The 26450-nt window shown below is 42.6% G+C and overlaps 2 protein-coding genes across 2 annotated transcripts; both read right to left on the reverse strand.

The window, feature by feature from the left end:
- Window positions 1-75: 75 nt before the first annotated feature.
- On the reverse strand, window positions 76-10303 carry myo5c (myosin VC). Its single transcript, XM_084016936.1, has 40 exons — window positions 10183-10303; window positions 9783-9893; window positions 9519-9690; window positions 9267-9411; window positions 9028-9184; window positions 8746-8889; window positions 8578-8659; window positions 8335-8442; window positions 8155-8261; window positions 7800-8065; window positions 7633-7714; window positions 7403-7543; window positions 7197-7319; window positions 7000-7083; window positions 6723-6854; window positions 6490-6587; window positions 6299-6385; window positions 6108-6219; window positions 5797-6008; window positions 5540-5705; window positions 5287-5433; window positions 5021-5185; window positions 4819-4912; window positions 4681-4744; window positions 4318-4592; window positions 4173-4236; window positions 4007-4087; window positions 3706-3886; window positions 3518-3611; window positions 3363-3426; window positions 3110-3278; window positions 2949-3033; window positions 2780-2878; window positions 2542-2696; window positions 2214-2303; window positions 1959-2109; window positions 1428-1713; window positions 1174-1348; window positions 1005-1085; window positions 76-880 (listed from the first exon to the last, which is right to left on the reverse strand). Exons 1-40 carry the CDS (start codon window positions 10207-10209, stop codon window positions 725-727), a joined length of 5232 nt encoding a protein of 1743 aa, XP_083873062.1. The 5' UTR covers window positions 10210-10303; the 3' UTR covers window positions 76-724.
- A 1279-nt stretch (window positions 10304-11582) lies between these two features.
- On the reverse strand, window positions 11583-25895 carry LOC311019112 (unconventional myosin-Va-like). The gene is made up of 40 exons (XM_084018327.1): window positions 25727-25895; window positions 25220-25330; window positions 24487-24658; window positions 24054-24198; window positions 23770-23926; window positions 23539-23682; window positions 23075-23156; window positions 22885-22992; window positions 22678-22784; window positions 22293-22558; window positions 22131-22212; window positions 21902-22042; window positions 21643-21768; window positions 21418-21501; window positions 21041-21166; window positions 20528-20625; window positions 20356-20442; window positions 20126-20234; window positions 19799-20010; window positions 19556-19712; window positions 18189-18428; window positions 17802-18050; window positions 17081-17174; window positions 16850-16992; window positions 16502-16615; window positions 15963-16097; window positions 15763-15819; window positions 15393-15620; window positions 15219-15286; window positions 15058-15132; window positions 14777-14975; window positions 14552-14645; window positions 14313-14456; window positions 14027-14181; window positions 13850-13939; window positions 13604-13754; window positions 13239-13518; window positions 12558-12732; window positions 12395-12475; window positions 11583-12275 (listed from the first exon to the last, which is right to left on the reverse strand). The coding sequence occupies exons 1-40, from the start codon at window positions 25751-25753 to the stop codon at window positions 12123-12125; spliced, it is 5466 nt and encodes a 1821-aa protein (XP_083874453.1). The 5' UTR covers window positions 25754-25895; the 3' UTR covers window positions 11583-12122.
- Window positions 25896-26450: the final 555 nt, after the last annotated feature.

A 26450-nucleotide genomic window follows, 5' to 3' on the forward strand; every position in this document is an offset into this window, starting at 1 on the left:
AGCTGAATACATGCGAGGAAAACACAATACGTTTTGTCTGTTATGAATAAAAACTAAAAACACAGCAGACACATGTGGTGTTTAACCATTTATTACAACGGAACAGCTGTTACAAGAAATATATCTTTAAAGAAAAATATTAAAATTTAATAAAAACCTTCATGATTAAAAAATACTGTGAGTTTTACTGATTCCACTTTCACTTTTCACGCTGAGGTGTTGTCCTTCGTTGGTGGGTATTTAATTGGCTCATATTTCAGTATTGATAAGCCACACTATAATAACATTTGGATACTTTTAAGCCAGCAAAATATCAAACATAGAAATTATTCTTTTATTTTATTTTACCCCAAAGGAAGGCTTTGAAACAGCATTAGACCTTTATATTGGGAAATAGATTGTATTTATTGTGAATGATATTTTGTTTACAGTTATATTAAACGAGTTTTTGATTAAAAAATGATGAATCAATTACAAAAATTGTTGCTGGTTAATTTTATGTGGACTGACTAATCAACTAACAAATAAAATATGAAACTAAGCAATATCTATTCAAATTCTTTCCTTCTGGAGGTGGTGCAGTTGGGGTGCATGACCTCTGTATTTGACTTATATGGTGTTCATTGTTTATTAAAAGTGTTTATTTGTATATACATTAAATTACAGCTATAGGCCATTGGATTGTGAATCAGTCACGAGGAGTGAAAGGTGAAGGCTGGCTGAGTCAGATCCTGGTTAGGAAGCCGAGGTGAAGGCTGCTCGGGACCTGCAGCAGCTCCAGAGCCTGCGAGGACGGGCAGAAAGGAAACGTGACCTGGAAACGATAGTCTGAGTCCAGCATCAGTTGTGAGCCGGACCCGTCACGATCTTGTAGTAACGACTGCAGCAAGGAGCACATTGACATATTTATTAGAAGTGCAAGTATGGCAAACTAAGTGTTTCATGACATGACAAAAACCAGAAAAGCTTGTTATTGAAATTAGAAAACCAACAATCACGCTCACCTGAACTTTGCGAACAAACGACGACGTCACCCTTTTCTCAAAGTCATCGATGGGAGTGTAGGAGTTCAAAATCTTGACGACCTGCAGATTTGAACGTTTACATTGAAACTGACCGTTTTGTTCCAGTGTGAAGCTGAATACTGCACATGTGGCGTGGAGAATAAAGAACCTGAACGGGGTTGAGCTCGGTGCATTTCTCTGTGATCTCCTGGGCGTCGTCGTCAGTGGACTTGTTGACCTGCAGGAGCCAGGCGACCTGAGACAACGGCCTCAGAGTATCTATAGCATTAGAGCTTTGCAGCTCCTTCTCCTGCAGCCACTCCTCCAGGTAACTGATGTTACACCTGAACAAACAGAGAAACTATGAACTCATTTCAGTCTGCGTGACAATCGCCTTCCAGTCTCATAAAATCAACCACGGACCTGATTTGCATCCCCTTCCTGCAGGAGCACATGTCTTTGCGGAGCATGATGTTGTTGAGGGTGGTGGCACCAACGAGGAAGAACATTTGCTTGATGGCCTGCTTGATGAGGCCCTGCTCCATGCCATGCTGGCTCATGGTGGCGTAGAAGACACCAAGCTGCTGTACGATGGAGGAGATGGTGTACGTCTCGGACTCGTCATAGATGCTGTTGGAGCGCTTCCTGAAGCCCGTCGGCTTCATGCTAGAAATCCCCTGTAAGCTCTCGTGCTCCAGCATGCCGGGTACTGTAGGGGGTGAGAGCGTTTGTTGCTGTCAGAATCTGTATTTGGTGATACAGATATATGAGCTCTATGTACATAAATGTAAAGACGGGGCTGGACATGATGCGCTTAACTTCCTCCTGTCCCTCCTCCAACTTGAATGATTTGAATGATTTATTTTTGTAAATGTAAATATTGTACTTTGTATTCGAGGAAACTAAAGATGAAATCAATTCAAATCAAATAATGATGAACTGATGATGAATTACCAATTGCAGGTGTGAGGGTCTTTTCCATGACGGAGACAAACTGATGGTAGATTTGAATGGCCAGGTCGCTGAGAATCTGTCTGTGTTCAGACAAATCAAAATTCTGCAAACAGTTCTTTTTCTGTCGAGGATTATTTTGTTTCAGGAACTCCTTTTGTGAACAGAAAGCAACAAAGAGACAAGACAGTGTCATGACAGTGTTTATGACCATTATCGGGCAGAAACAATAATAGTGCAGCCGGGGTAAATACAGACCTCCTCCCCGCTGTACTGTTTCAGACAGTTGAGCAGCTGATACGTGTTTGAGAGCCAAAATGACAGCAACTCAAAGTCTTTGGGGTGACTCTGAAACGTACAAATGTCATGTTGCTTTCATACATTTCAGCAACCAAACATTATATATTAGTTTATCCTTTTCATGACATCAATATCACAAAGGATAATGAAAGTCAATGATAGAAAGTCAATAGTAATGTAATAAAGGCCATCTATTCTTAGATATGGTTATGAATAATAGCTTTTAGATGATAATCATTATGTATTTACTCAAGATAAGGACTACTAGAAGGAGGATTAACCTCACCATGATGACGTTTTTGACAGCACCTATGATCGCGTTCATCAGAGACTTGAGTTTGACTTCGTCGTTCAGGTAGTCGGCGTGGCGGACGCACATGAAGAGGATGTAAGCTGGCAGACCGGGGATCAGATTGACCACCACGCCTTTGGGCTTCAGGTCTGTGAGCAGAATACAGGTTCATTATAAAGTACTCCTGCTCCAAAATCAAGAGGACCAGAGACGCTTCACAGAGGAAGAATACCCAGAATGATGTTTTGAATGAGCCTGGATTCATCCTCTCTCTTGAACTCCAACATGCCGAGGTAGTCTTTGGGAACGGCAGGCGCAGACGTTTGCTTCTCTGCGTGAGAAACAATAAAGTGACCAACATGTAGAAGGTGGATCCATCTTACAATGTGTTGCAGTGCTACCTTTTTGTGATGTTTCAAGGCTCTTTATTTGATTCTGGAGTTTCTTTATTAATCTGTCTTTCTGGTCAAGCAGCTCTTCAAAGTCCTGAAAGAAAAGCAGATTGTGTTGCCATCTTTCACACAGACACACTTGTACTGCAACCCTCTGTATCCTCACGTACCATATTCTCAGCCGTTAACTGGGAAGTCTCCTGTCTCAGTTTGAGCTTGGCCTCGCTCTCCATCAGCAGCTGTCTCTTCAAGTGATCATTCACCTCCTCCAGCTCCTCCACGCGGCCTTGAAGCTCCCGTTTCGACTCCTCCAGCTCTTCAGCTTTCTCCTCAAAGTGTCTAAAAAGTGACAGAAATCAGGGTGACTCAGAAATGGCTACCCCTACTTTAATCAACAAACAGACTCCAATTTGAGTATTTCACCTGCGTTCGGAGATCTCTTCTTTAATCTTCCTTTGAAGAACGTTAGTGATCTCCTCGTTTTTCTCTTTAGAATGTCATGAATAAAAAATGAGTGAAATACTAATATGCAAAAGAGATTCATGGTGAAAGAGTAATAAAAACAAAAACAGATCTACCTGCTAGTTCTTTGTTCTGCTCCTCTAAATGGGCCTCCAATTCTTGTTTTTGCCTCTGAAGCTCTGAAGCCTGCAGTTTGAGCTCCGGTATAACCTGCGGATCACATGAAATAAGGGGAATCACGGCACGCTCTGCACCTCATCTATCCCAAGAAATGAAATGTGGGGACAAGAATGCCATAACGCACCGAGTTCTCGCTGCTGAGCCTGGACACTTCTTGGCGGATATCCTCATTGATATTAATTTTCTCCTGAAACAGGTTTTGCAACTTGCTGTTCTCATTTTGGAGGTGATCCACTTTCAAACTCAGGCCCTGTACTTGGGTCTCATAGTTTCCCTTCTGCTCCCTCTGGTGGTTTTCTAGTATCCTGCAGTCAAAGGCGGAGCCACGTCAAACAGGATCACGACGATTAACAAGTTTGTCACGCAGGTACACAACTGGATACCGCTGATAGTAACTGGATTGTTTGTCAGTTAAAAAAATAGACCTGGTCGCTTTTTGTAGGCCATCAAAGGAAGCAAGTAGATCTTCAACTTCATAAATCTCCTCTGAGTCGTCTGGAGTTAGCCTGCAGAGAAACAACAGGTGAGATTAAATGTCGAAATGAAGTTGGAACAACGATGTGAAAGTAAAAATTTTAATATTTGGATTACCCCAGGAGTACCTCCTCTTCAACAACACCGCCAAGAAGCTGTCTCGTAATCTGGTTCATTTTAGCTGCACAATGACATTCGGGGATTCAGCAGAATATTGTCTTTATTTATGTGTGACTGTTTGTATATAAGTAAACACACGTACCTCTTGCTTGCTCCGAATGTTGCTTCATCTTTCGGTCCATGTTATTTCTCTGGTTTTGCAGGTTGTGGAGGTCTCTGCGTAGCTCGGGAACGACTTTGGCATGCTTGGTGAGCTGGATGACCTGTTCCTGCAGGTCCAAGTTCACCTGGCACCCCTCCTCAATCGTCCTCTTCAGACTCACTCTCTCTTCTTTCAATTTCTTAATCTCCCCTATTAGAGTTTCCACCTCCTTTTCATGGTCCTGTGTCTGGATCTCAGTGTTGTTCTCCGCAATTCTACCAAGAATGATCTCATCAAATAACTGAATAAACTGAACAAGATAGAGAGGTAGGTAGAGGTAGATTGTATGTTTTTATCACTTACTTTCTCAACCTTATTTCATATTCTTTCTCTTCCAGAAGCTTCCTCTTTATTACATCAAAGCTCTCTGTAAGAGTGTAAAACTGGTCACAAATACAACACAATAAGTGTAACACACAGAGGAATCTTGACTCGTGTTACCTCGCGTCTCTTTGGTGGAATCTTCAAAGCTCTTCTCCAAGTTCTGCTTTTCCAGTTTCAGTGCATCTAATTCCGTGTGAAGCTGTGCAGTTGTCTGGAACGAGAATAAAAAACACTTTCATAAAGTCTGCTTCACGCAAACACAAAGCTACAAAGACATTAACAACCATATCCAATTTTAAGAATCAACTTCAAAACTGACCAGACGAGCATCTTCTTTCGCTTTTTTCTCTCTTGCCTCCAAAGAAACCGTCTGGTTGGTTGATTTCTCCAGCTTTGCCTCCACACCCTGAAGCTTGTCAACGATGTGTGAGTGGGAGTTGGCCATGGTTGTCAGTCTTTCCATCAATCCACGGTTCTCTTTGTTCTGTAAGGATACAGGGATGTTTTGTTATATTTTAGTAGTTCATTCAGGTTACATCCTCTGCATAAAAGCCACGACAGAAGTGAGCTTGGCAGCATCTTTACCTGCTCTTCAACCTTCTTTCTGAGCTGCTGCACCCGGTAGGAGAGCTGAACATTGATCACCAGCCGACGCATGGTTTGAAAACGCCGCCGCGCCAGCCATGCTCTGGCATACTTCTGTAGAATCAGGGCTTTCTGCTCCTCCATCATCTGAGAATTGACCAAGTGACAGCAGAGCGTGAATCTCACACGGTTACGGTTTGGTAATTTCATCGTAGTAAATGATACAAATGACTAATTCATCAACCGTACGGACCATCTTGTACTGTCTGCGGGCCATCCAGCCTCGCGTGAAGGCCTGGATGGTGATGGAGGACAGACGGACTAACTGGAAGATCTGTCTCATGCGGTAACCTCGCCAATGTCTCTGGATCACCAGTGCTGCCCAGCCCCTCTTTAGCATCGCAGCACTCACTGTTTTACTGCAAACAAAACAAGTGGACATACATGTCAGGACCCTGACAGATACAACAGAACGAGTAGGACAAACAACTGTGCATGAATGCCTCTGACCGGATGGTCCTCTTTCCACGGATGTACTGTTGGAGGATGATGGCTGCCTCTCTCATGCGCAGGTACTTCCTCCTCCGGCTCCACCCACGGACATGTTTCTGGATGGTGACGCAGGCTCCTCTCAGTCGGTCCAGACGCAGCTTCTCCAGATAAGCCACCTGACCAGCTCGGAAGAAAATCTTCGTCCGACCAAACTTGAACTGATTGGGGTCCTAGCGATCAAAGCCGCGGGGCCAAAGTTACACACGAACACGCAGTGCACAACAACGCATGACAATGTCGTATATGTTGCAACAAAAGAGGCGGCTAACCTGAATCAACCTCTGCAGCACGTTCTTGCAGGTCTGTTTCTTGTCACTGAGGTCTGCCTCCTGGTGTGACATCAGGATACTGTATCGGCTGTAAAACTCAATGTATGTCCACCTGCAAACGAGACACATGCTGTTATAATTATGTGGAGATTGTTTCTGCGCTGATATATAGCCGTGAGGTCGAGAATCACCTGGACGGATAGCTCTGCGCACTGATACGAATAGTTTCAAGGACTCCACACGCTCGCAGCTGCTGCACCACCCTCCTTGAGTCATATCTAAACCCAAAAAACACTCACTTAAACCACAGACACTAACATGCACCAATGATTCAGGCGAACACACAGCGGGTCATGTCAAACACAGTTCCTCAAAGACTCACTCAAATGGGAGCTTCTCATCATTGGGCTTGATGCAGCGTACGTAGTGAGGGGTGGTGGCGTTCAGGGTTTCCATCAGTAACGAGAGGGAGCTGCAGAACTACATTAAACCACAAAGTTCATGGAAAGGGGAGGTTAAATATACAAGAGGCAAACTCTTTAAACGTTGGTAAATACAGAATATTATTGAAGCTTCAGTGAGGGAGTTTAATCTCCAGTGAGCAAACATTCTCACCTTATCTCCCACTGAGGTTCTCAGCTGTTTATTGGCTGGTTTGACGGCAGGTCTGGCAGGCCTCACTTTGACTCCTCGACTGGTCACAGGGCTTTGATTCTTCTCTCGGAAAAAGGTGGCCAGAAAATGAAACTGATAATGGTTTAAAGCAGGAGACTTGTGTTAAAATGAGAAAATCTGCATGGGTTGGCCTTAATGATTCAGACACTTTTGAACCATTATGATGTATTTAAAGATTACAATGTAAACGCCAAAGTAAAACAGGCCCTTTGATTACCTTACTGGCTCTCATAATGTCAACCAGTTCTTCATAGAGAGCGTCTCTGTTCTTTTCAAGAAAACCTCTGCATTGATATTCCACCTGTTAATGGAAAAGACTCACATCGTTTAACAGACTGTCAGGAATCCAAAAGCATAATAGTTGGAGTAACAGTGGAGTAACATGAAGGGTTTCTAAGGGTGACCAGACTGCACCTTGTCTGCAAAGTGTTGAATCACAAATGCCTCATTTGATAACCTGGGCTTCTCAAACAGAGGGTTGGCAGCAAGGTAGTTGAACAGCTTTTGAAGCCAGCTTTCATCAGTTCCCTGAGGAAACTGTGAAGGGAAACATACATTTGTATAAGAGGCACAGCCAACATTGAAAATGTCGATTGTAAAGATCCACATCATTCAATTACCAAACATTCTTCATCAAGCAAGTCCAGGATCCCCAGTTTTGCTTCGATCAGGTCAATGACAGGCTGGTTGTCGTAGAAATCTATCAACGTCCATGGGATGTCCTCCTTCATGTACTCCTCTTGCTCCAGCTTGAACACATGCTGATTGAAAATAAGAATTACAGGAGAATAAGCACCGATAAAGGTAGTTGTAGTGTTTTACAAAGATGTGGGAGGACGGCGAAGCATACCAGGTTAAACTGCTGCTGAAGCTTCTCATTTGCATAGTTGATACAAAACTGTTCAAAGCTGTTGATGTCAAATGTTTCAAAGCTGAGGACGAAGGAAACACAGATGAAAAATGAGATCTAAAACATCAAGCAGCCGAAGAAAAAAAAAAGTGTTGCATCCGCATTACCCGTAAATGTCCAGAACACCGATGAAAGTGTTTTGCTTTCCTGGAACCTGCAGTGCAGTGTTTATCCTCTTAATGATGCAGTCAAACAGATGGGCATAGATCTGCTTGGCTAGGGCATCTCTGGCATTTACCGCTCGCTGTTTGGGCACCGGCTTCACCACCGTTTCAGCCACCAGAACGATCCTCCGGTGGCACAGCCAACGGCCCAACCCTTCTGCATTCACACTCAGCAACTCACAGAAGACCGCCAGGTGCTGATCACCAGGCTGGAAGATATGCATATCGCGTTTTGGATTAAAACCAGGCTGATCTCGCAAACAAAAAGCAATTTAAAGCTCGGAGGGATGAGACTCACAGGAACTGATGATTTGCCATCTCCAGAGTTTCTGATTTTCACATTTCCCAAATGGAGAACGGCTGCCAAAACCCTGAACACATCTGACTGAAAGTCCTCCTTCAACCCTGATGAGGAAGAGAGGAAGGTAACGTAAGCGTCGCACAAAGAGCAAGTCTGACAGATGAAGTGTCTTTTTACCCAGCAGTGAGAAGGTCCGTCGAGTCTCCTCCATGTCTTTCTTGTCATCTACTCCCTCAATGGTAATCCCATCACCCATGCAGGTGTACCGGAATTTGTCTGCACTCACTAGCAATGACAGGGAAACATAATCAGTATCGATACTATGATCACACAATAAATATGTGCATGATTGTAAGACTTAGATGTGTATTCTAAGTGAATGAGAAACCTGCAGAATGAACCCTCAGTGCAAACACTCACACAGCCGTAGATTCTTGAATTCTGGCAGGTGAGCCGAGGAACACATCTGGTAGAATATGTGATAGTTTCGTTCGTTGTCTGCCTGAATAACAACAAAAAAAACGGTGTCAATGTTATGGATCAGATATAAGATAAATAACACGACAACACCCTTGTTTCATACACTACCTGAAAGACGACTCTGGATTTTTCTAAGAGATAAGTCCTCATGTTGGCTCCGATGATCCGATACCGCCTGTCAAAGCTGATCTCGGTGTATTTCCCAAAGCGGCTGCTGTTGTCATTCCTGGTGGTCTTTGCATTCCCTATTGCCTGAGGGGGGGAAACAAGTTATCAGATATTAATTGTCTTAATGAAGGCGCTGAACATTGACCATTCTTCCAGTTTAGTGGCGAGAACAGCGATGCGTGTCCTCGTGAGTACAGGGATCCTGGTCCAGTAAAATCCTACCTCTGTTATCGGATTGGATGCCAGGACTTTGTCTTCAATGTGAGTCTTGCTTCCAGATTTGCTGACAACAGCAAAGTACCTCATAGCGTATCGAGCAGAGACCGTTTTACCGGCTCCAGATTCACCACTGACGATGATGGACTGGTTCTTTTGGTTTCTGAGTGGGAAAATGTAGTTGTAACTAGATTATATATTCAACTTTACGTGATAATTTCAGTTTCTTCTTCTTCTTTTTTTACCTGGCCATCTGTTTGTATGCCTCCTCTGCCACTGCAAATATATGGGGGTCCATGTCTCCCATGTTCTGGCCTGAGTAGGCATGAATGATTGCATCTCCATAGACATGAAGCTGTTTATATGGATTTACAGCCACCAGGATGATACCTGAAATGGGGAAAGAGCAAGAGGCTGAGCCAAGAGCACAACTGCCAATAACCTACAATGCATTGCTTCGACACAGCTTGAGAGTCAACGAGTCGCTGCAACAGTACCACAGTAGGTGTAGATGATTTTGGACTCCACAAATCGCACTTTAAGATTATGCAGGACTGCAGGTTCGTGCAGGTAGCTGAGGGCGGTGAGGTCGTTCTCCCCCACCAGGATGTCTGGGTTGCGAAGCGGAGGGAGCTGTGGTTTGGACGGGTCAACGGGGTAGAAGTGCTCCTGGGCAGTGAGATCAGCTGTTAGGATACTTCTCACCATCATAAATACATCACAGCTGCACGGGAAGGTTTTTTTAGTCATGTTTTACTTACCATGCCATCTTCAAGAAGCAGCTCCAGAACATTATCCCCCAAATGAAAGTCCCTCATTATCTCGGCTGATTTCCACACATTCTCTGCATCTGGTATCCACACTCTGTTGTACTAAGAGAGAAGATTTCAATGGTGACAGGTTAACAATTTATCCATTTCTACGGCTTAGTTATTCTAACATAACACTGTAAATGTAATGAATGTATTTATTCTAAACTCAGGTCATTACAGTTCATATTTATATAGTTGAGTAAACAGTTGAGCATTTAGACTTTAAGTCCACCTTCCTGTACATCCCTGCAACGTGCCGAGGCCTGGCAAAGTTTCCATATGTTTCTGTAAAACAACATTTCAGGTTTTATTATCTCTGTTGAATAAAAACATGGCGCTTTTCTCTTACCTCGGTGTAAAGTTCCAGCAAAGCCATAATTATGCATTATTGTTTTAACTCCTCTTGTCAGAATTATCAGCTGTTGTATCACTGTACTTTCCAGGTTACCAACGAATTTCCTCCCTCCCCCTCGCAACTTTGCCAGAATTACAGGAGTCAGGTGAGACACAATTACATCGCTTTCCCGGTTGTAATTTTCAAAATAATACTCATTGAAGGCATTATTCTCAATTTGAAATACAATTGGACAAATATTGCACTATATACTTATATACGTATACATATATATGTGTATGTGTGTGTTAGTCTTAGATTAATATGTGCTTCAATTTCACGTATTTAGTTTTAATTATATAATTTTTACTTTACCAGGAGATAAAATGGGATGAGAAGGAAAATAAATCCTTCAATTTAAAAAATCTGAGAAGGAAACTCCAACACCAGTACATAATCGGGTCGTAATGTGGGGTTATAAGTAGACATTGCTTAATTTTGGGGGGCTCACAATCACAAGCCAAAAGGTTGGACACAAGTACAGTTGAGAATCCTCCCATCCATAGACCCGGTGCTTTTATTCTGAAAGGCTCGTCGCTCATATTCCAGGAGCGCCTCGTGTCTTCCGGGTGGACTTGTCGCTCACCTGCTGCGGACTTTGTTTGGGTGACTCCGCCCTCCCGTCTTGTGACAGCGGCTTGACAAAGTGGGTGTGCTCGTTTGATCAAGGATTCTGACAACAAAAGAAACCGGATACAGACCTCAGTCGTCTATATAAGTGGACGCATTTCAGCCACTGCTTTACTCTAAAAAGTCATTTTCCCCCTACTAAATGTAAATAATATTAATAATATTGCATTTGAAAAATTGAGCAAATAGTGGGAATGCCAGAGTTAAACAAAAAGACTTCAACAAGGAAACAAACTATCACATTCCTGGTGAGCACGGCATGCATCAGTTATTAACTTTTTAGGCCTCATCATAGGTTAAGCATTTGCAAAATACAGAGCAGAAAAACATGGCATAATAAAAGATAACATGCTCTGGCACCTTAGCATGGTGTATATCTTAATCCTAGAGTTTGTAAAATAAAATGAGTATGAGATAGATGAGGATTAGAGTGCACATAGACCTGCTTTTACCCAGAGTCAGCCTCCACACACTGGATGGAGTATTTGTTGCATGATGGATAACTACCACTAAATACCAACGCTACACCTGTAACAATGAGTGTGTTAGACTCACTAAAACATTATTTAAATAATCTACATTTTCTCTGGGACTTCCTGCTGGTTCCACTTTGAAAAAAAACAAACAAACAAAAAATAAAATAATAAGCTGAGCTGGACAAAGCAGTTCCATAACACCTTGTGTTGTAGTGAAATTGTCATATTCGTAAACACTTCAAACCATCGTACTGAAAAGTCAGCATTTAATATGACCAACAACATTAAGACCAGTTTAAGACATACTTGAATCATTTCTGTTCCTTCTCTTTGTAAAGACATAAATTATATTAGTTACAGAAATAAAACACAGTTCCATCTTGAGCTATTTTTATCATTTAAATCAGGCGTACATTAATATTTTAACATAGCTTATGATTATGTTTTTTTAAAGATGTGTCAATGGAAACACTAAAACGTTAAAAAGGTACCAGGATACATTTATCTATCCCAAAAAAACATCACTTGATGTTATGATGTGAAAAGTCAAATTCCTTACTTGAGTTTTAATACTATATAAGAACAATATATACACAAATACTATGAACACCTGTATCAGGAATACAACAGGTGTGGCTATAGACCTTTAAAATACTTTTCTTTTGCAGATTTATCATTTATACAGTTATTACTCTTTGGTTATGCAATGATGAAATGCTAATACATGTACGTGTGCCAACAATGTATGATATTCAGCTGCAGTGCTGTAATAATCAGTGATAGTCTGGTCTAGATGCGGCCGAGGAAGCCCAGATTGAGGCTAGCAGGGATCTGGAGGGTCTCCAAAGGCACAGAGGAGGGTGTGAAGGGCAGAGTAATGGAAAAGATCTTCTTGGTGTCCATCATCAAAGTGGATGACTCAACTCTGTCTTTCAAAAGGTTCTAAAAGTAAAACAAATTTGTTTAAAAAAAAAGCAGTCATTGCAAAACACGTGATGAAGAGCATTACTAAACAAAAGACTTAGTATAAAACAGCCAACATTCACATAACCTCCACTCACTTTAATAGTTGTGATGAAACTGGTTGACACTCGCTCTTCAAACTCAATCACAGGAGTGTACAATGTCAACACTTTCACAATCTGCAAAGAGAAACACAAATTGATCAAAGCACCAGCAGCGTATCATGCCTACCGATTAAAAGGGCAGAGCATTTACTGGTACCTGAGCTGTGGTGAGGGCAGAGCACATGTTGCATATAGCTTCGGCGTCCGACTCGGTCTTCTTCTTGATCTGGAGAAGCTGTGCTGCCTGTACGAGAGGCTCCAGAGTCTCCTTGGCACCGCAGTTTTCCAGTTCCCTCTCGGCCAGCCACTCCTCCAGTTGCCAAACATTATACCTGAAGCCAGAAGCACGGGACAAACCATTCAGACTGAACCTATAGCAAGGTCAAATCTGTTCTGTCACACCAGAGTAAGGTTGCTGTTGAATGAAAATAGTGTTAGCATGACAAAAAGATAACCATTGTAGTGGATACAATATCATTCATTGTCCACAAGCAGGTTCTCCTATCAAAGTGAATGCTAATAAGTCTGTGAGACCCTGCATGCTGTGCATATGTCTGTGCATCATTATAACCATAGTCAAAAATAACTGAAATGGGATTCTATTTTCTATTTTATTTGATATGCTGTCAAAAGTTACAGCAGTGTGTTGGAGGGTAGGATGTGGAGCTTGAGGACAGGGGACAGATGGGTCTATTTGTTGATGGTTGTAAATATAATAAATGACTGAGATGTTACCTGAGAAAGCTTAACGTAAGCAAAGACAAACACACCTCAATCTACACTCTTCTGCTCCGCTCATGTTATTGCATGAAGTGCTGGCCGATGACCCATTCAGTACCTTATCTGCAGGCCTTTACTCCAGGAGCACATGTCCTTCCGCAGCAGCAGGTGGTTGAGTGTGACCGCACAAATGGTGTAAAACTGCTGCTTGACCAGTTGCTTAACGAGGTCCGAGTCCATCCCGTGTTGACGCATTGTGGTGTGGAAGAGGCTGAGACGCTGCAACAGGACTTCCACTGTAACAGCCTGCTCGGGGAAACTGGTGCTTCTCTTCCTCAGGCCTGTCGGTTTGGACCCCAGAACACCCTGGATTGTCTCATGCTCCAGCATGCTAGCCACTACACATGAGACACAAATTATGTATTATGACACATGAACAACACATTGTTGATAGCTACCTATGGCGAGATGATGTCTCCTCACCAATCATGGGCTGTAGGATCTCCTCCATGCATTTGATGAGCTGTCTGTAAATCTGGATGGCTAGATCACCAAACACCTGCTGGTACTCGGACAGTTCAAAGTTGGCGAGGCAGTGCTCATTCTGCTTGGCGGTGTTGTGCATTATGAAGGCCTGCAGTGTAAAGAGGTTGTCCAGACATCCAGGGTTAATTAAGGGACGTGTAAGCTGTGAACATGACTCTGATGTCAAAGCCTTCTCAAGCTCACCTCGTCTCCACTGTACTGCTTCAGACAGTGCATTAACCTGCATGTGTTGGCCAGCCAGAAAGACACCACTTCTAAATCACTTCCTTTCCTCTACAGAAACAGGGTGAAAACGCATTGAAATAAAAGCATAACTCTCTCTCTCTTTAAACATTGTCAAGGTTGTAGTATATACTACACCTTAATGACCCCCTTGATGCTGCTGATGGTGGAGTTGAGCAGAGTGCTGACTCTCTGGTCGTCGTTCACATTGTCAGCGTATCGGACACACATGAAGATGATGTAAGCCGGCAGCCCAGGAATGAAGTTGACCGCTACGCCTCGAGGCTTCAGATCTGAGAAGATTACATCATTTCAAAGCAAAATCCACAAACAATGCATCTTCTATCTATGAAAATCACATGCATGAAATTTTTAAAAACAATTTCGGGAAATTATTCGCTTTCGCAAAAGAGGTCTTACATACCGACGACCAGATTCTTAAGCAAGTAGCCCTCGTCACCCTCCCTGTACTCCAACATTCCCCGATACTCTTTCTCCTTGCGGGTGATATTCACCGCTCTGACAGTAGTACTCATCACAGGGGCTTTATTCTTTTGCTGAGCGCCCGCTAGACACAACACAGACACAATATTAATCACAGGATTGATGCTCATGTCACATTGAAAATGTACTGTATGAACACAGTCGATGCCATGTTGTTACCTTCAAAATCTTCAACTTTTTTCACGTAAAGCTCAAGTTGTTTTTTCAAATTGCGAATGGTTTTGTCTTGTTGCTCTTGCTGCTCCACGTGATCCTAAAATGATATAGATATAAAAATTCTGTTTGTTTTGAAGGAGCTCTGCATTGTGACTATAATGACAAAGAAGTAATAATTGATAAAAGTCAGAGTGATGGTGATGGGTCCAGACTAGTGAGCAGACTCACCAGGTTCTCATTCGTGAGCCGGGTGATCTCATGCTTCAAGCTGGCCTCAATACGGGCATCTTCAGACAGGAGGAGGCTCTGGGCCAGCAGATTCTGCTGTTGCTCTTTCTCAGCCTTCAACTTGTCCACCTCCTCCAGCAGCTCCCTGTTCTCCTCATTGTGAACACGTCTCTGCTTCTCCATCTGGCACTCCAGAAGTCTGGGAGTTTGAGGGACAGTATTAAATTCCACATGGCATGGACGTGCTTGAATGCACCAAATACAGAATATTATTTCAGTACCTATTGGTTTCTTTCAAGCCTTCATACGCCAGCCACAGCTCTCCATCTTCATTCAGTGTATGGATGTCAGTGGACCTGAGCAGCAGCATCACAGAATGTGAATAACACTTAACTGTACCAGCTGATGGATTTAAACCGGAGTGGGAGCAACATGCTCTTACCTGTCAACATCTTGAAATGATGGAATGTCACTCAGCTCTAATTTCACACCTTCCCCGAGAATGGAGTCCTAGAAGCCAGTTCATATGTCATTCATTATTGCCAGATGTCCGTCGACTTAAATGCAAAATACAGACTAGAAAGTAAGATTGTAACCACGTAATTGACCTTCTCACCTTATGTTTAAGAGCCTCTTGGCGGACCATATGTGACCGTAGGAGCAGCACTTCCTCTTTTCGCATCTCCAGCTCCTCACTGGAGCAGCTAAGTTGTTCCAGCAGTAATTTGTAGGGCAGAGAGCCGGGTTTAGGGGGCGCCAACTCACTATTCTCATTGGTCAGGGACTTCCGCAGCTCATTTAGATCCTGCTTCAACTTTTTGTTCTCAGACTCCAGTTCTTGTCGCTTTTAGAGAAAGAAAAAATTATGTTTCACTTTAGATTTATAATAACTGTTTTAAGGAATATTAAGGACATCTCCTTTTTGGGATGTTTGGGATGTTGACCAGCAGAGGCACACAATGTACCTCAATGTCACAATGTCATACCTTCAGTGTTTCCAAGTCCAGTTCTACTCGGCCAACAGTTCTCTGCTTCTCCACCTCCTTTTTAGAAACATATACACATCATGTAAACAGCAGCCATTCAACTGTAAATATCAACCAAAGCACAACTAACTTATTGACAAACTCTTCTGTTTGTTAGATATTTCACCATTAAGAAACAAGATTGGTGTTTCAGTCCATACTTTGGCCTTTTCTTGTTGGGCTTCTTCTCTCTTCTCCAGCTGCTGCCATAGTAACTGTTTGTCCTGCTCCAGTTCCTTCACTTTTCTCTGGAACTTCAAAAGGACCGGCAGGTCCACCGTCGCCGGGGTCTCATCCTAACCAAACACAGCAGGCATTGAGTGAGACATCTCTTCACAAACTGACTAGAATGCCGCACTAATAGGATTATAACTCAGACTAGGCCGGAAAAAAATCGTCCCACAGCTACAAGGAATAAGCACCAAGTGTATTTTTGGCCACTTGTAATGGAATTATTCACTGTGATCATTTATCACCAAAATTGGAACTGACTCGTCACAAAGCTGCTGTTTGTAGATGACACCAATCTTTCCACCAGAATAACTAGAATGTGTTGCAACTGCTATTCTTTGTCAATAAAGAAAATGCAAATATTTCACGGCTAATAAAGGGGGTGAGCATTTCACACTCAACAAGATACATTTTTGGCTTTCTTGCAAGTCTGATACTGTGCTATGATATTCGTAGTGTTCGACATTACCTTTGTTTGTATGGAGCCGTCTTCTCCCTCAGCAGAGCCTGAACTCTGACTAAACTCAGATGATTTGCTGTTGTCATTGGAGGCTGTCTTGTTTTGACCAGGTTTTCTTGAACTCTGGTTAGTTGTGAGAAGAAACACACATTACTGAAGGAATTAGAAGCCAGATGTTCCATCACGATAAACATTTTTCTAATGTCATATATAAAATTATACCGGTTGCATGTTTGTACAGGTAACTTTCTGTTTACTGGTTTAGGTTTACTGAACCTCTTCATTTAAATATGTTAATCTGGTTTGTGACACCGTCGTGAAATGGCCACGTTATGCATGCAATGAAGTGTTCCTCACAATGCTGAGGCTCATCTCTTCCTTCAGGTCTTTGTGCCGCTCCTCCAGATGCAGGTGTTCACTCAGCAGACTTTGGTAGCGCGAGCGCTCTCCAGCTAAGTCCTTCTCCAGCTGTTTTGCATTCTCGATGTTGGTTTTGGTAACTGAAACAAAACAGTTCTATGTATCCATTCATTCTGAATGCAGCCACTACTGAAGGACTGTGGAGGTTCGAGATGAACTGCTCAGTACCTGTTAATTGACCGGCTTGTTCCAGGATTCGCTCGTTAAGTTCATCCTTCTCGCTGTTCAACAAGCTGTTCTTCATATTCAGGTCTTCTACCACCTGATCGTGAGAGGAAGCAAAATCATGTCATCATCTAGTCATCTCGGGCCCTGATCAGACAGAGAGAGTTGCTGCTGTTTGTGGTCAGATCATGGTACGTGGCCCTGGGTATCCAACAATCTCCACAATGAGAAAAAACATTATTGATGTCAGGCGCTTTTCCGCTCTGAGTTGAATGTCCTTCAACTCGAGGCATTCAGGGCACTCCTAAAAAAAACAAAGCCATAGAGAAGAAAAAAATGCACGATGCAAAAGCAGAGTACAAAACGCTTCACTCTCATTGAAAGTGATTACAAAAAGCTGCCCCAGGCTCCTAAATGCACTCAGTCTGTTTGAATCCTATTCATCGAGGCTTTCGAGGTTCTAGAAACTGACAAATGAGGATTGAAAATGTTCATAAATGCCCAAAGGAGAAAACTTACGATCATACAGCTTAGTGTGAAATAAAACCGTTGAGGAGGGTGGGTGCAATAGGATTTTAACTAAATGTCAGATACGTTATGTGTCTTCAATAATGGTTTATTATTAACCCTACCCTAGAACCATTCCAAATATTTAAAGAAAGAGCGCTATCTAGAAGTTATTGCAGTATCCCGGTGAAGTTGGGTAAATCCAGATCAGACCTACCTGTTGGGTCTGTTCCTTGTAGACGTTTGTCTGCTCTTCCATTTCTGCTTTCTCTCGGCGGGTGTTTTCCAGCTCATGCTGAAGGAAGGAGAGCTGCTCCAGCAGCGAGGGAAGCGTCGCTGCCTTGCCTCGGGCTTCCTGCTCTGATCTACGTACGTTTTCGATGTCTCTGCTGTGTTTCTCTCTCTCTGTAATCTGGGTCTTCACCGTAACATTCAGCTTCTCAATGAGCTCTCTGTTGTCTTTGTGCTGCAGGGGGAGAAACACACGCCGTGCATGTGATACAACAACTCCCAATGACCCAATGTTTCTCCAGCTACAATTATTTTTATGGCAAGTTCCAGAGACACACACACACACACACACACACACACACACAATACTGACCTGCTCATTTATCTTGTGCTGCAACTGCATGATCTTGTTTTCCATGCCAACGTTGAGCTTCTTGAAGCGCTCCACTGAGCGAGCCTCCACTTTCAGCGTCTTTAGTTCCTTCTTGGCCTTCATGCGACGTACACAGCTCTGCAGCAGGACGACGGCTGCCACGGTTCGCTTGTGATGCTGTCTAGCCAGCCAGCCTCTCACCCATTTCTGGATTACAACAGCTTTTTGCTCGAACATCAACTGCGAAAAAAAAGCAACAAATATTTAATGTCAGGTTTATAAGTGAAACGGTAATGATAAGACCTGCAATGAGTGAGTGCCGTCCAGGGGACATGTGTACAACAGTTTGGATTTGGAGTCTCTCTTAAACTTTATGGTAAGATTATTTCTACATAAAAACTGCTAATGCAGTTTGATGAAAATAATTTGCAGTTTTTTCAGTATTATATAACTGTTGCACGTCCATTTCAGTTTTAAATGTAAAAATTCAGAACATGAATGCATTCAGAACGTTTTGTCATGTAAACAAGGTCAACAAGATCAGTATGTATATTGACTTTCTCGACTGGGTGAGAAAAGTAAAAAAAATGGCGGATTCTTGAGGAAACCTAAGAAGGCACAATTTCAGTGCCACGTTCTTGTTAACGTTTACAGAGGAAGAATACAAAGCATCCTGACTGGAAGCACTACAAGATGACGAGGGATATGCACGGCCCAGACTAGGAGGGCTCTACAGCAGTGATTCAATCTGCCCAGAACATCATTGGTACCCATCTGTGTTGACACATAAATATCAGCTGACATATAACCAGAATTCAGGGCAGCTTTGTCTGAGACCCCTAAATTCATCCTCCACCATATACTATAATTTAGTTTTTTCTGTGTGTTTTTGTTATGTTGCGTGTGGGACTACAGACTGCCTTTGGCTGTGTCACCCTGTGCTGTACAATGACAATAAATTCACTTTGTAACCTCTATTCATGTGACTCAATGATTGAGAATCAGCGATCAAGATTTAGGAAGTGCAAAACAATGTTGTACTCTTGTATTACTGCTACAAGGCTTCACTGTTTAACAATGTTACTGACGGAACCTGGGCTTCCTTTGAGCTGGGAACTTTCCATGTTATAATAAAGAGGCACTGATTCCTGTTTTCTTGGTGGCACCTATTGAGTCCAGTTTGGTTATTGTAATAGTCACCAATTCATTTCCACCCTTTCAAGCTCCAGAAAACAACCTCAAAACACACACAAGCTGAAATCAAGGAATTGTAGCTTTATTTATGGTTATAAATAAACCATGGTTATTTAAATTAAATGTTGATACAAAATGTTCCAGTAAAGGAGACCTTGAAAGCAAGGTATTACCTTATAGTACAGCTTTCTGGCCATGTAAGTCCTCAAGAAGCACTGAATAGTGATAGCTGCAGAGCGCCGCTGCTGGTAGCGCCTCCTGGTCTCCCACATACGCACGTTCCGCTGAATGACAAGAGCTGCTCTGGTTCGTCGCAGAAACTTAACATAACTGAGGGGGAAAAAACATGTAAGACATACGCTAGTAGCTGATATACCTATAAATGCATTATTCTATTGTTTAGCATCTCCACTCACCAGCGAGCCTGGTGACCCCGTACATGTTTCTGTATGGTGATAGCGGACTCCCTCATCCTCAGGTACTTTTTGCGGGCCAACCAACAACGGATAGTCTTCTGGATGCGGACACAAGCCGCACGCAGCTTGTCAGAGCGCAGCTTCTCCAGATAAGCCACCTGGCCAGCCCTGAAGAAAATCTTATTTTTGCCAAATTGATATTTATCCTGGTCCTAGGAACCAAACAGAATATACATTAGAAAATATGTAGTATGTCATATTTCTGTGTAACTGACATGTATTTTTTGACTGACATCATGGGAAGACTTTCATACAATTCAGACATACCTTTACAAGTTTTTCCAGGAGATTTTTACAGGTTTGTTTTCTGTCACGAAGCACATCCTTTTGCTTCATGAGGACCCGATACCGACTGAAGAATTCCTGATAGGTCCATCTGCAATATTCATGTTAATAAAAGAAGTTGGATGGGTTATTTGTGTAGGTCTATGTATTATAAACATATAAACGGACCATGTCCCTGTGCTCTAAGCCAGATACTCTTGTAGATATGTTACCTCGATGGGAAGCCTGCTGCTGAGATCCGGATTGTTTCGAGGATCCCACACGCACGAAGCTGCTGCACTGCCCTCACAGGATCCATGCTTTACAAAAGATAACATAAATACACAAAAAAAATGATTTTATGAAGATAATTATATGAAGCTGAAAAGTGAAGAGGATACTCACATGAATGGAGATTTGTCGTCATTTGGCTTGATGCAACGTACATAGTGAGGGGTTGTAGCATTTAGTGTGTCCATCAGTAAATGTAGTGACTGTCGAAACTGAATGAAAAGACAACCATGAATCCTCGGCAAGTATGAAAACACATTAATTGTCAAATCGTGTTAAAACATGAATTCCAGTTCACATTTCTGATTTTTATAGACAGAAAGGATCCAATCGTAAATGTTTTGGTAGTTATTAAATTCCTTAAAGGAGCAGTGTATGATTTAGGGGCATCTAGTAATGAGGTTGCATTTTGCATCCAAGTGAATACCTCTATGCTCACCCTGCCTTTAAAAATGATTATACACTGATGAAAAGTTATTTCTGCCAAGAAATCCCCATAAATTCGACACACTGTTAACACAATTAAACCCAACCAGCCTAGAGAACCATTAAATTAAATATGAATTCATTTACACAAAATAATGTTAAATCATGCATTGTGCATTGACCTTCTCTGTATGCGCTCACCTGCAGTCCAACGGTCTTCTTATTGTCCCTCTGAGTCTGACCAGCCCTCCCACTGACACCAGTACGTTTGTTCATAGACTGTGTTGCCTTCTCATCATCCTCAAATAACTTCAGCAGCCAATCCACCTGAAAAGATCATTTGTCAGAGACCAAACCAACAAAATACATAGTTATCATTGAACAGCAGGTGGCAGTGTTTTCAGCCAAATATCAAAAATGGGTGTATTTCCTCCAATAGTTGTGGTTGAACAATTCTAGGGTGTGTGCCCGGGGACTTGCAATACAACACACTTGATGTTGATGTTGAACCTCCACAAACAAACTAATTGAAGGGCCAGGCAGTAAAAATATCACTAATGACTTATAAGCAATTACACCTTGCTCTTTTTCAGCACATGTATCTGCTCCTCGTTGACTGTGTCCTTGTTTTTCTCCAGGAAACCCTCACACTGGTACTCCACCTAAACACAAAGGTCATACAGTGTTCTTTCAGAAGAGTAAAAGTCATATTCATCAGAGTTTGAAGTGGGCCCATACTGCTCTAATAAATGGGAATATTCGAGCTGCAGACCACTGAAACATAATGCCACCTCAGCATTTACCTTGTCTGCAAAGTGGTGGATGATGAAAGCTCTATTTGACATCCTGGGTTTATCAAAGTGAGCATTCTGCTTCAAGAGGGTGTTGTACATTTTCTGGGCGAATGTGTCATCGGAGCCTTTGGGCATCTATGGAAACAGGAAGAGCTGACACGTTAGTTAGTCATGGCCTTACTCATAGCTGCCAAACATAGCATGGTGGAGATTTCTCCAGTGGGGAAAAAGTAGCCATAACAGAAAAATAATAAAACTGGCATTTTACCTTGCACTCTTCGTCCAGAAGGTCCAGAACACCGAGCTTTGCCTCAATCAGATCAATGCACGGCTTGTTGTCATCAAAGTCAATCAATGTCCAAGGGATCTCCTCTTTCATGTACTCCTCTTGCTCCAGTTTGAAGACATGCTGAAGGGAGTGTTAGCTGAAGATGATTTATGTGAACGTTTTGACAAAAAAGGAAAAATGAACGTATTGAGCAAGAAAAGGCTCATACCAGGTTAAACTGCTGTTGAAGCTTCTCGTTGGCATAATTGATGCAAAACTGTTCAAAGCTGTTGACATCAAATGTTTCGAACCTGAGGAAAAATACATGTTTAAATGAAAACATGTCTGGTCATCTAGGGGACATAAATAGACAGAACAAACCTGAACATACCCATAAATGTCCAGCACACCAATGAAGGAGTGTTGTGCTGCTGCAGACTTCAAGGCAGCGTTAATACTGCACACGATCCAGCTGAAGAGCCGAGCATAGATGTGTTTGGCGAGGGCATCTCGGCCATTGACTGCATTCATTTTGGAGACAGACTTGATATAGGTTTCTGTAGTCGTCTTAAGTTTCCTGTGACATAACCAGTGGGCCATTTCCTCACAGGTCACCCCCATCAACTCACAAAACACCATCAGGTGGACATTGTCTGGCTGCAAAATACATTAAAATTATGATTTTATACAGGTACAGAACTAAACACCATCAATATAACATTCAGACACAAAATTAACATAATATATAAATGTTTTAGAGGGTAATCAGTGTTTACCAAGATGCTGCTTCTGTCTGCTGACTGATCTTTCACCTCCACATTGCTAAGATGAAGAATAGCTGCCAGAATTTGGAAAATTGCCATTTGATCACTTTCATTGATTCCTACAACGAAAACAGAACAATAACATAATGAATAATGATCAACCAGGTAAGGAAATTCATATGCAAAAGCAAAATTCCCTGAAATGCAACCAGCACTGACCTAGCATTGAGAAAGCTCTCCTGGTATTGCACATCTCTTTGGCATCATCCACTCCATCAATAACTGGGTTCTGACCCTGGTTAGTACAGTGGAAGTCATCTGGGCAACCTTCAAACATTCATCATATCAAATATTGTACTACGTCTAAATCTCGCTCAAGTGACGACTGAGGTTTAACTGATTCTCATACCTAACTTGAAAGGTTTGAAATCCGGCAAATGTGAAGAGGCACACAGCTGGTAGAATATATGGTAGTTCCTTTCTCCGTGGGCCTGAAAGTAGTGCAAACAGATGTAAAAGGGAGGTCAAGTAAAGTCACAAGTTCTGCAAACACATCCAGTGAAATTGATATATTTTTTGGTATTAGATGCATGCATAAACTGCTTAACACTGTCTTAAACTAATCTCAGCAAATCTTCTCTTGAAAATAGTCAATATGACACCATCTTTCGCCAATATGACGCCAGGCGGGCTAAACTGAGCGATGTTCATGTTTGTTATTGCATTGCTAAGATACTGCACGTTACATGCTACATGAAAGTGTTTGAAATCAATTAACTGTGAGGATAAACACAGAAGATGGAAAGACAGGGGGAGGGGGACCACATTTAGACGCTGACAGTAGTCACATGAAACCGTACCAATGACATTTACCTGAAACACAACTCTAGACTTTTCCAGTAAGTAGGTCCTCATGTTAGCCCCGATTATACGATGTTTCTTGTCAAACCCAATCTCAATGTACTTCCCGAAGCGACTGCTGTTATCGTTCCTTGTTGTCTTGGCATTCCCAAGAGCCTAGAAGAAACACACAAAGGCTCTCAGTCAGACGGACCTTTGTCGTTTTAAAAGGGTTTTCTATTTACTTGCGTTGTGAAATGTTACCTCCATGATGGGGCTGGAGGCCAGGACCCTCTCCTCAACGTTTGTCTCATCAGAGGAACAGCTGACTGTGGCAAAGTAACGCATAGCGTACTTAGCAGAGACAGTTTTGCCAGCTCCCGACTCACCACTCACTATGATGGACTGGTTTCTTTCATCTCTGTCGCAAAGGATGTGATGACAGACCAAATATCAGCTGTTACTATTAAGAGTATCACCATCAACAGAAACATGCATTTAATTTCCTTTTAAAATGTAAAATTAAATGTATTTGGTGGTTCAAAAACCTGGCCATTTGTTTATATGCTTCCTCTGCTACTGCGAAGATATGAGGGTCCATGTCGCCCATGTTCTGTCCGCTGTATGCACTGATGATGTCAGGTTCATAGATGGGCAGGCTCTCATACGGATTGATGGCAACTAAGACGATTCCTAAATAACAGGAGAAGAATTCTCAGTTGGACTATATTAAAACACTATAAACATATATAACCTGGCATCAGATGAATGAAAAGTCAACCCTGAATGTAGTTGTTTTATGTACACTATTTATCCCAAACTCATATATTACATTTAATGTGTGTGTTCCTTTAAGAGCAGCACACATCACAATAATCAGCATGATGTACTGTAGATTATCTCTCAGTGCGTAGCATGAGCAGGGCTCCAAAGTCTACAGTGACAGTGATAGTGTGAGTCAAAGGAGATGAAGCTCATTACCACAGTATGTGTAAATCAACTTGGAGTCGATGAAGCGCACTTTAAGGTTGTGTAGCACTGCAGGCTCGTGGAGGTAGCTGAGAGACGTGAGGTCATTCTCCCCCACCAGGATGTTAGGGTTTCTTAATGGTGGCAGGTCGTTGGTTCGGGGGTCAATTTTATGTTCCACCTCCTACAAAAGACACAAGACATCAGCTCTGTGGACCCACAGTATGAGACTAAACACTGCAAAAATATGGTAGAGAGAAACTAAGTAAAAATAGACCCTTAAGCAACAAAATCTTAGCATTTGTTCTTCATGTCAACGCTGACTAGTGCTTGACTTTTTCATGTTCACTCAAGATAATACTTTGGCCTTATTTCCATACCTGAACTGCATGCCCAAACTCGACACTGCAGCTGCAGGTAGGAGCTGCTCCCAGCGAAAAGTGTGTCATACATCTTCATCTCTTAGTCCACCTATTTTGAACCCACCCCGGTTTGCATAGTTGCATAAAGAGGTATGTCTAGCGGGGGATCTATGCCGACTCAGAAAACATCACAGCTGGCTTGAATAATCTCATAGCACACATGGATTTATGAGGCTCCAATGCCAGTGTTCTTGCAGAGAAATATGTTGAACATCACACACCCATTTCCACCTCAGTGCCTCTACTGTCTGTGTGTGTGTGTGTGTGTGTGTGTGTGTGTGTGTGTGTGTGTGTGTGTGTGTGTGTGTGTGTGTGTGTCATACCGTGCCATCCTCCACCTGTAGGCTCAGCTTCAGGTCGCCAGGAGTGTAATCTTTGGTGAGCTCTGCTGATTTCCACACTTCTTCTGCGTCCGGCAGCCATACTCGGGCATACTGATGTACACAGGGGGGGGACAGTCAGGGGGGGAACAGCCACAGTCAAAGCCACTTACAGTAAAAGTTACTTTTACTTTTACAAAAAAAAAAGTACAGCAAAACAGGACTGACATGTACCTCGGAGAATGGCATGGTAGTTTTTCGTTAACTTGAAGTCAGCAGACAGCAGTCATGCGTATAATGTGGATGGATACGGGGGTATTTAAGTGGCAAACGGATAAAATATAAAAGGAATGAAAAATAAAGATTTTAGGAAACGAAACTGCTTAGTAAACCCCTCTAATGACTGGCACCATTCTTGACAGACATAATCAAGTAGAATAACTTTAGCTTGTGAAACCCGCTGAATGAGCTGGACAACCGACACAGCATAACTCGCTCCAGAGTGCCTACCTTGGCGTAAAGTTCAGAGGCTGCCATGTCTTAAAGTCGCTCGGTGAGCCCTCACAAGTTGTCTCTGCCCGCCAAGAACACATGAAACATGTCACCGACTTCCAGATAAATGGAAACGTGGCTTTCTTCCTGAGCTCCTCTCCGGGGCTCGGTGTTCTCAGCCGGGAGGAGAGTTGAACTGCTGCCTGCGGCTTCGACAGTCTGGGTCGGGTCAACTTCGCTAGCTTGCCCCGACACGTTTTCATCCCGCGCGTCTCGTGCGCCCCCCAGCGGCCAACACGCTCGTGACAACTCGGCCACCCGAGGAGAAACGTGAGGTGCTGTCATCACTGCCACGATACAACCAGTGGTGTAGTGGAGGGTATACGGTATACCACGCAGGTATACGGGGTATACCCACTTCTTTTTCTGGTGGTTTACAGTATACCCACCTATCAGCCAGAAAGCCATTGGAATATATGGGAGAGTATACCCACTTCCTCCTCTGTAACCTACCCATCTACCTAGCAGTACACCCACCTCATCAACTACCACCACACCACTGGATACAACACGTTACTTATACCGGCGGCCGGCTATAAATCACATCACAATCAGGCCTAATAATTTTTCTTACTCTGGTCATAATGTATGAGTGTCACATATTTAATATTACTATTATTAATATTGCAATTTCACACTTTGTCTTTGTAATTTTAGTATCTAATTTTCCTGTTTATTTTAA

Source organism: Eutrigla gurnardus, assembly GCF_963514095.1.
Source record: "Eutrigla gurnardus genome assembly, chromosome: 9".
NCBI lineage: Eukaryota > Metazoa > Chordata > Actinopteri > Perciformes > Triglidae > Eutrigla > Eutrigla gurnardus.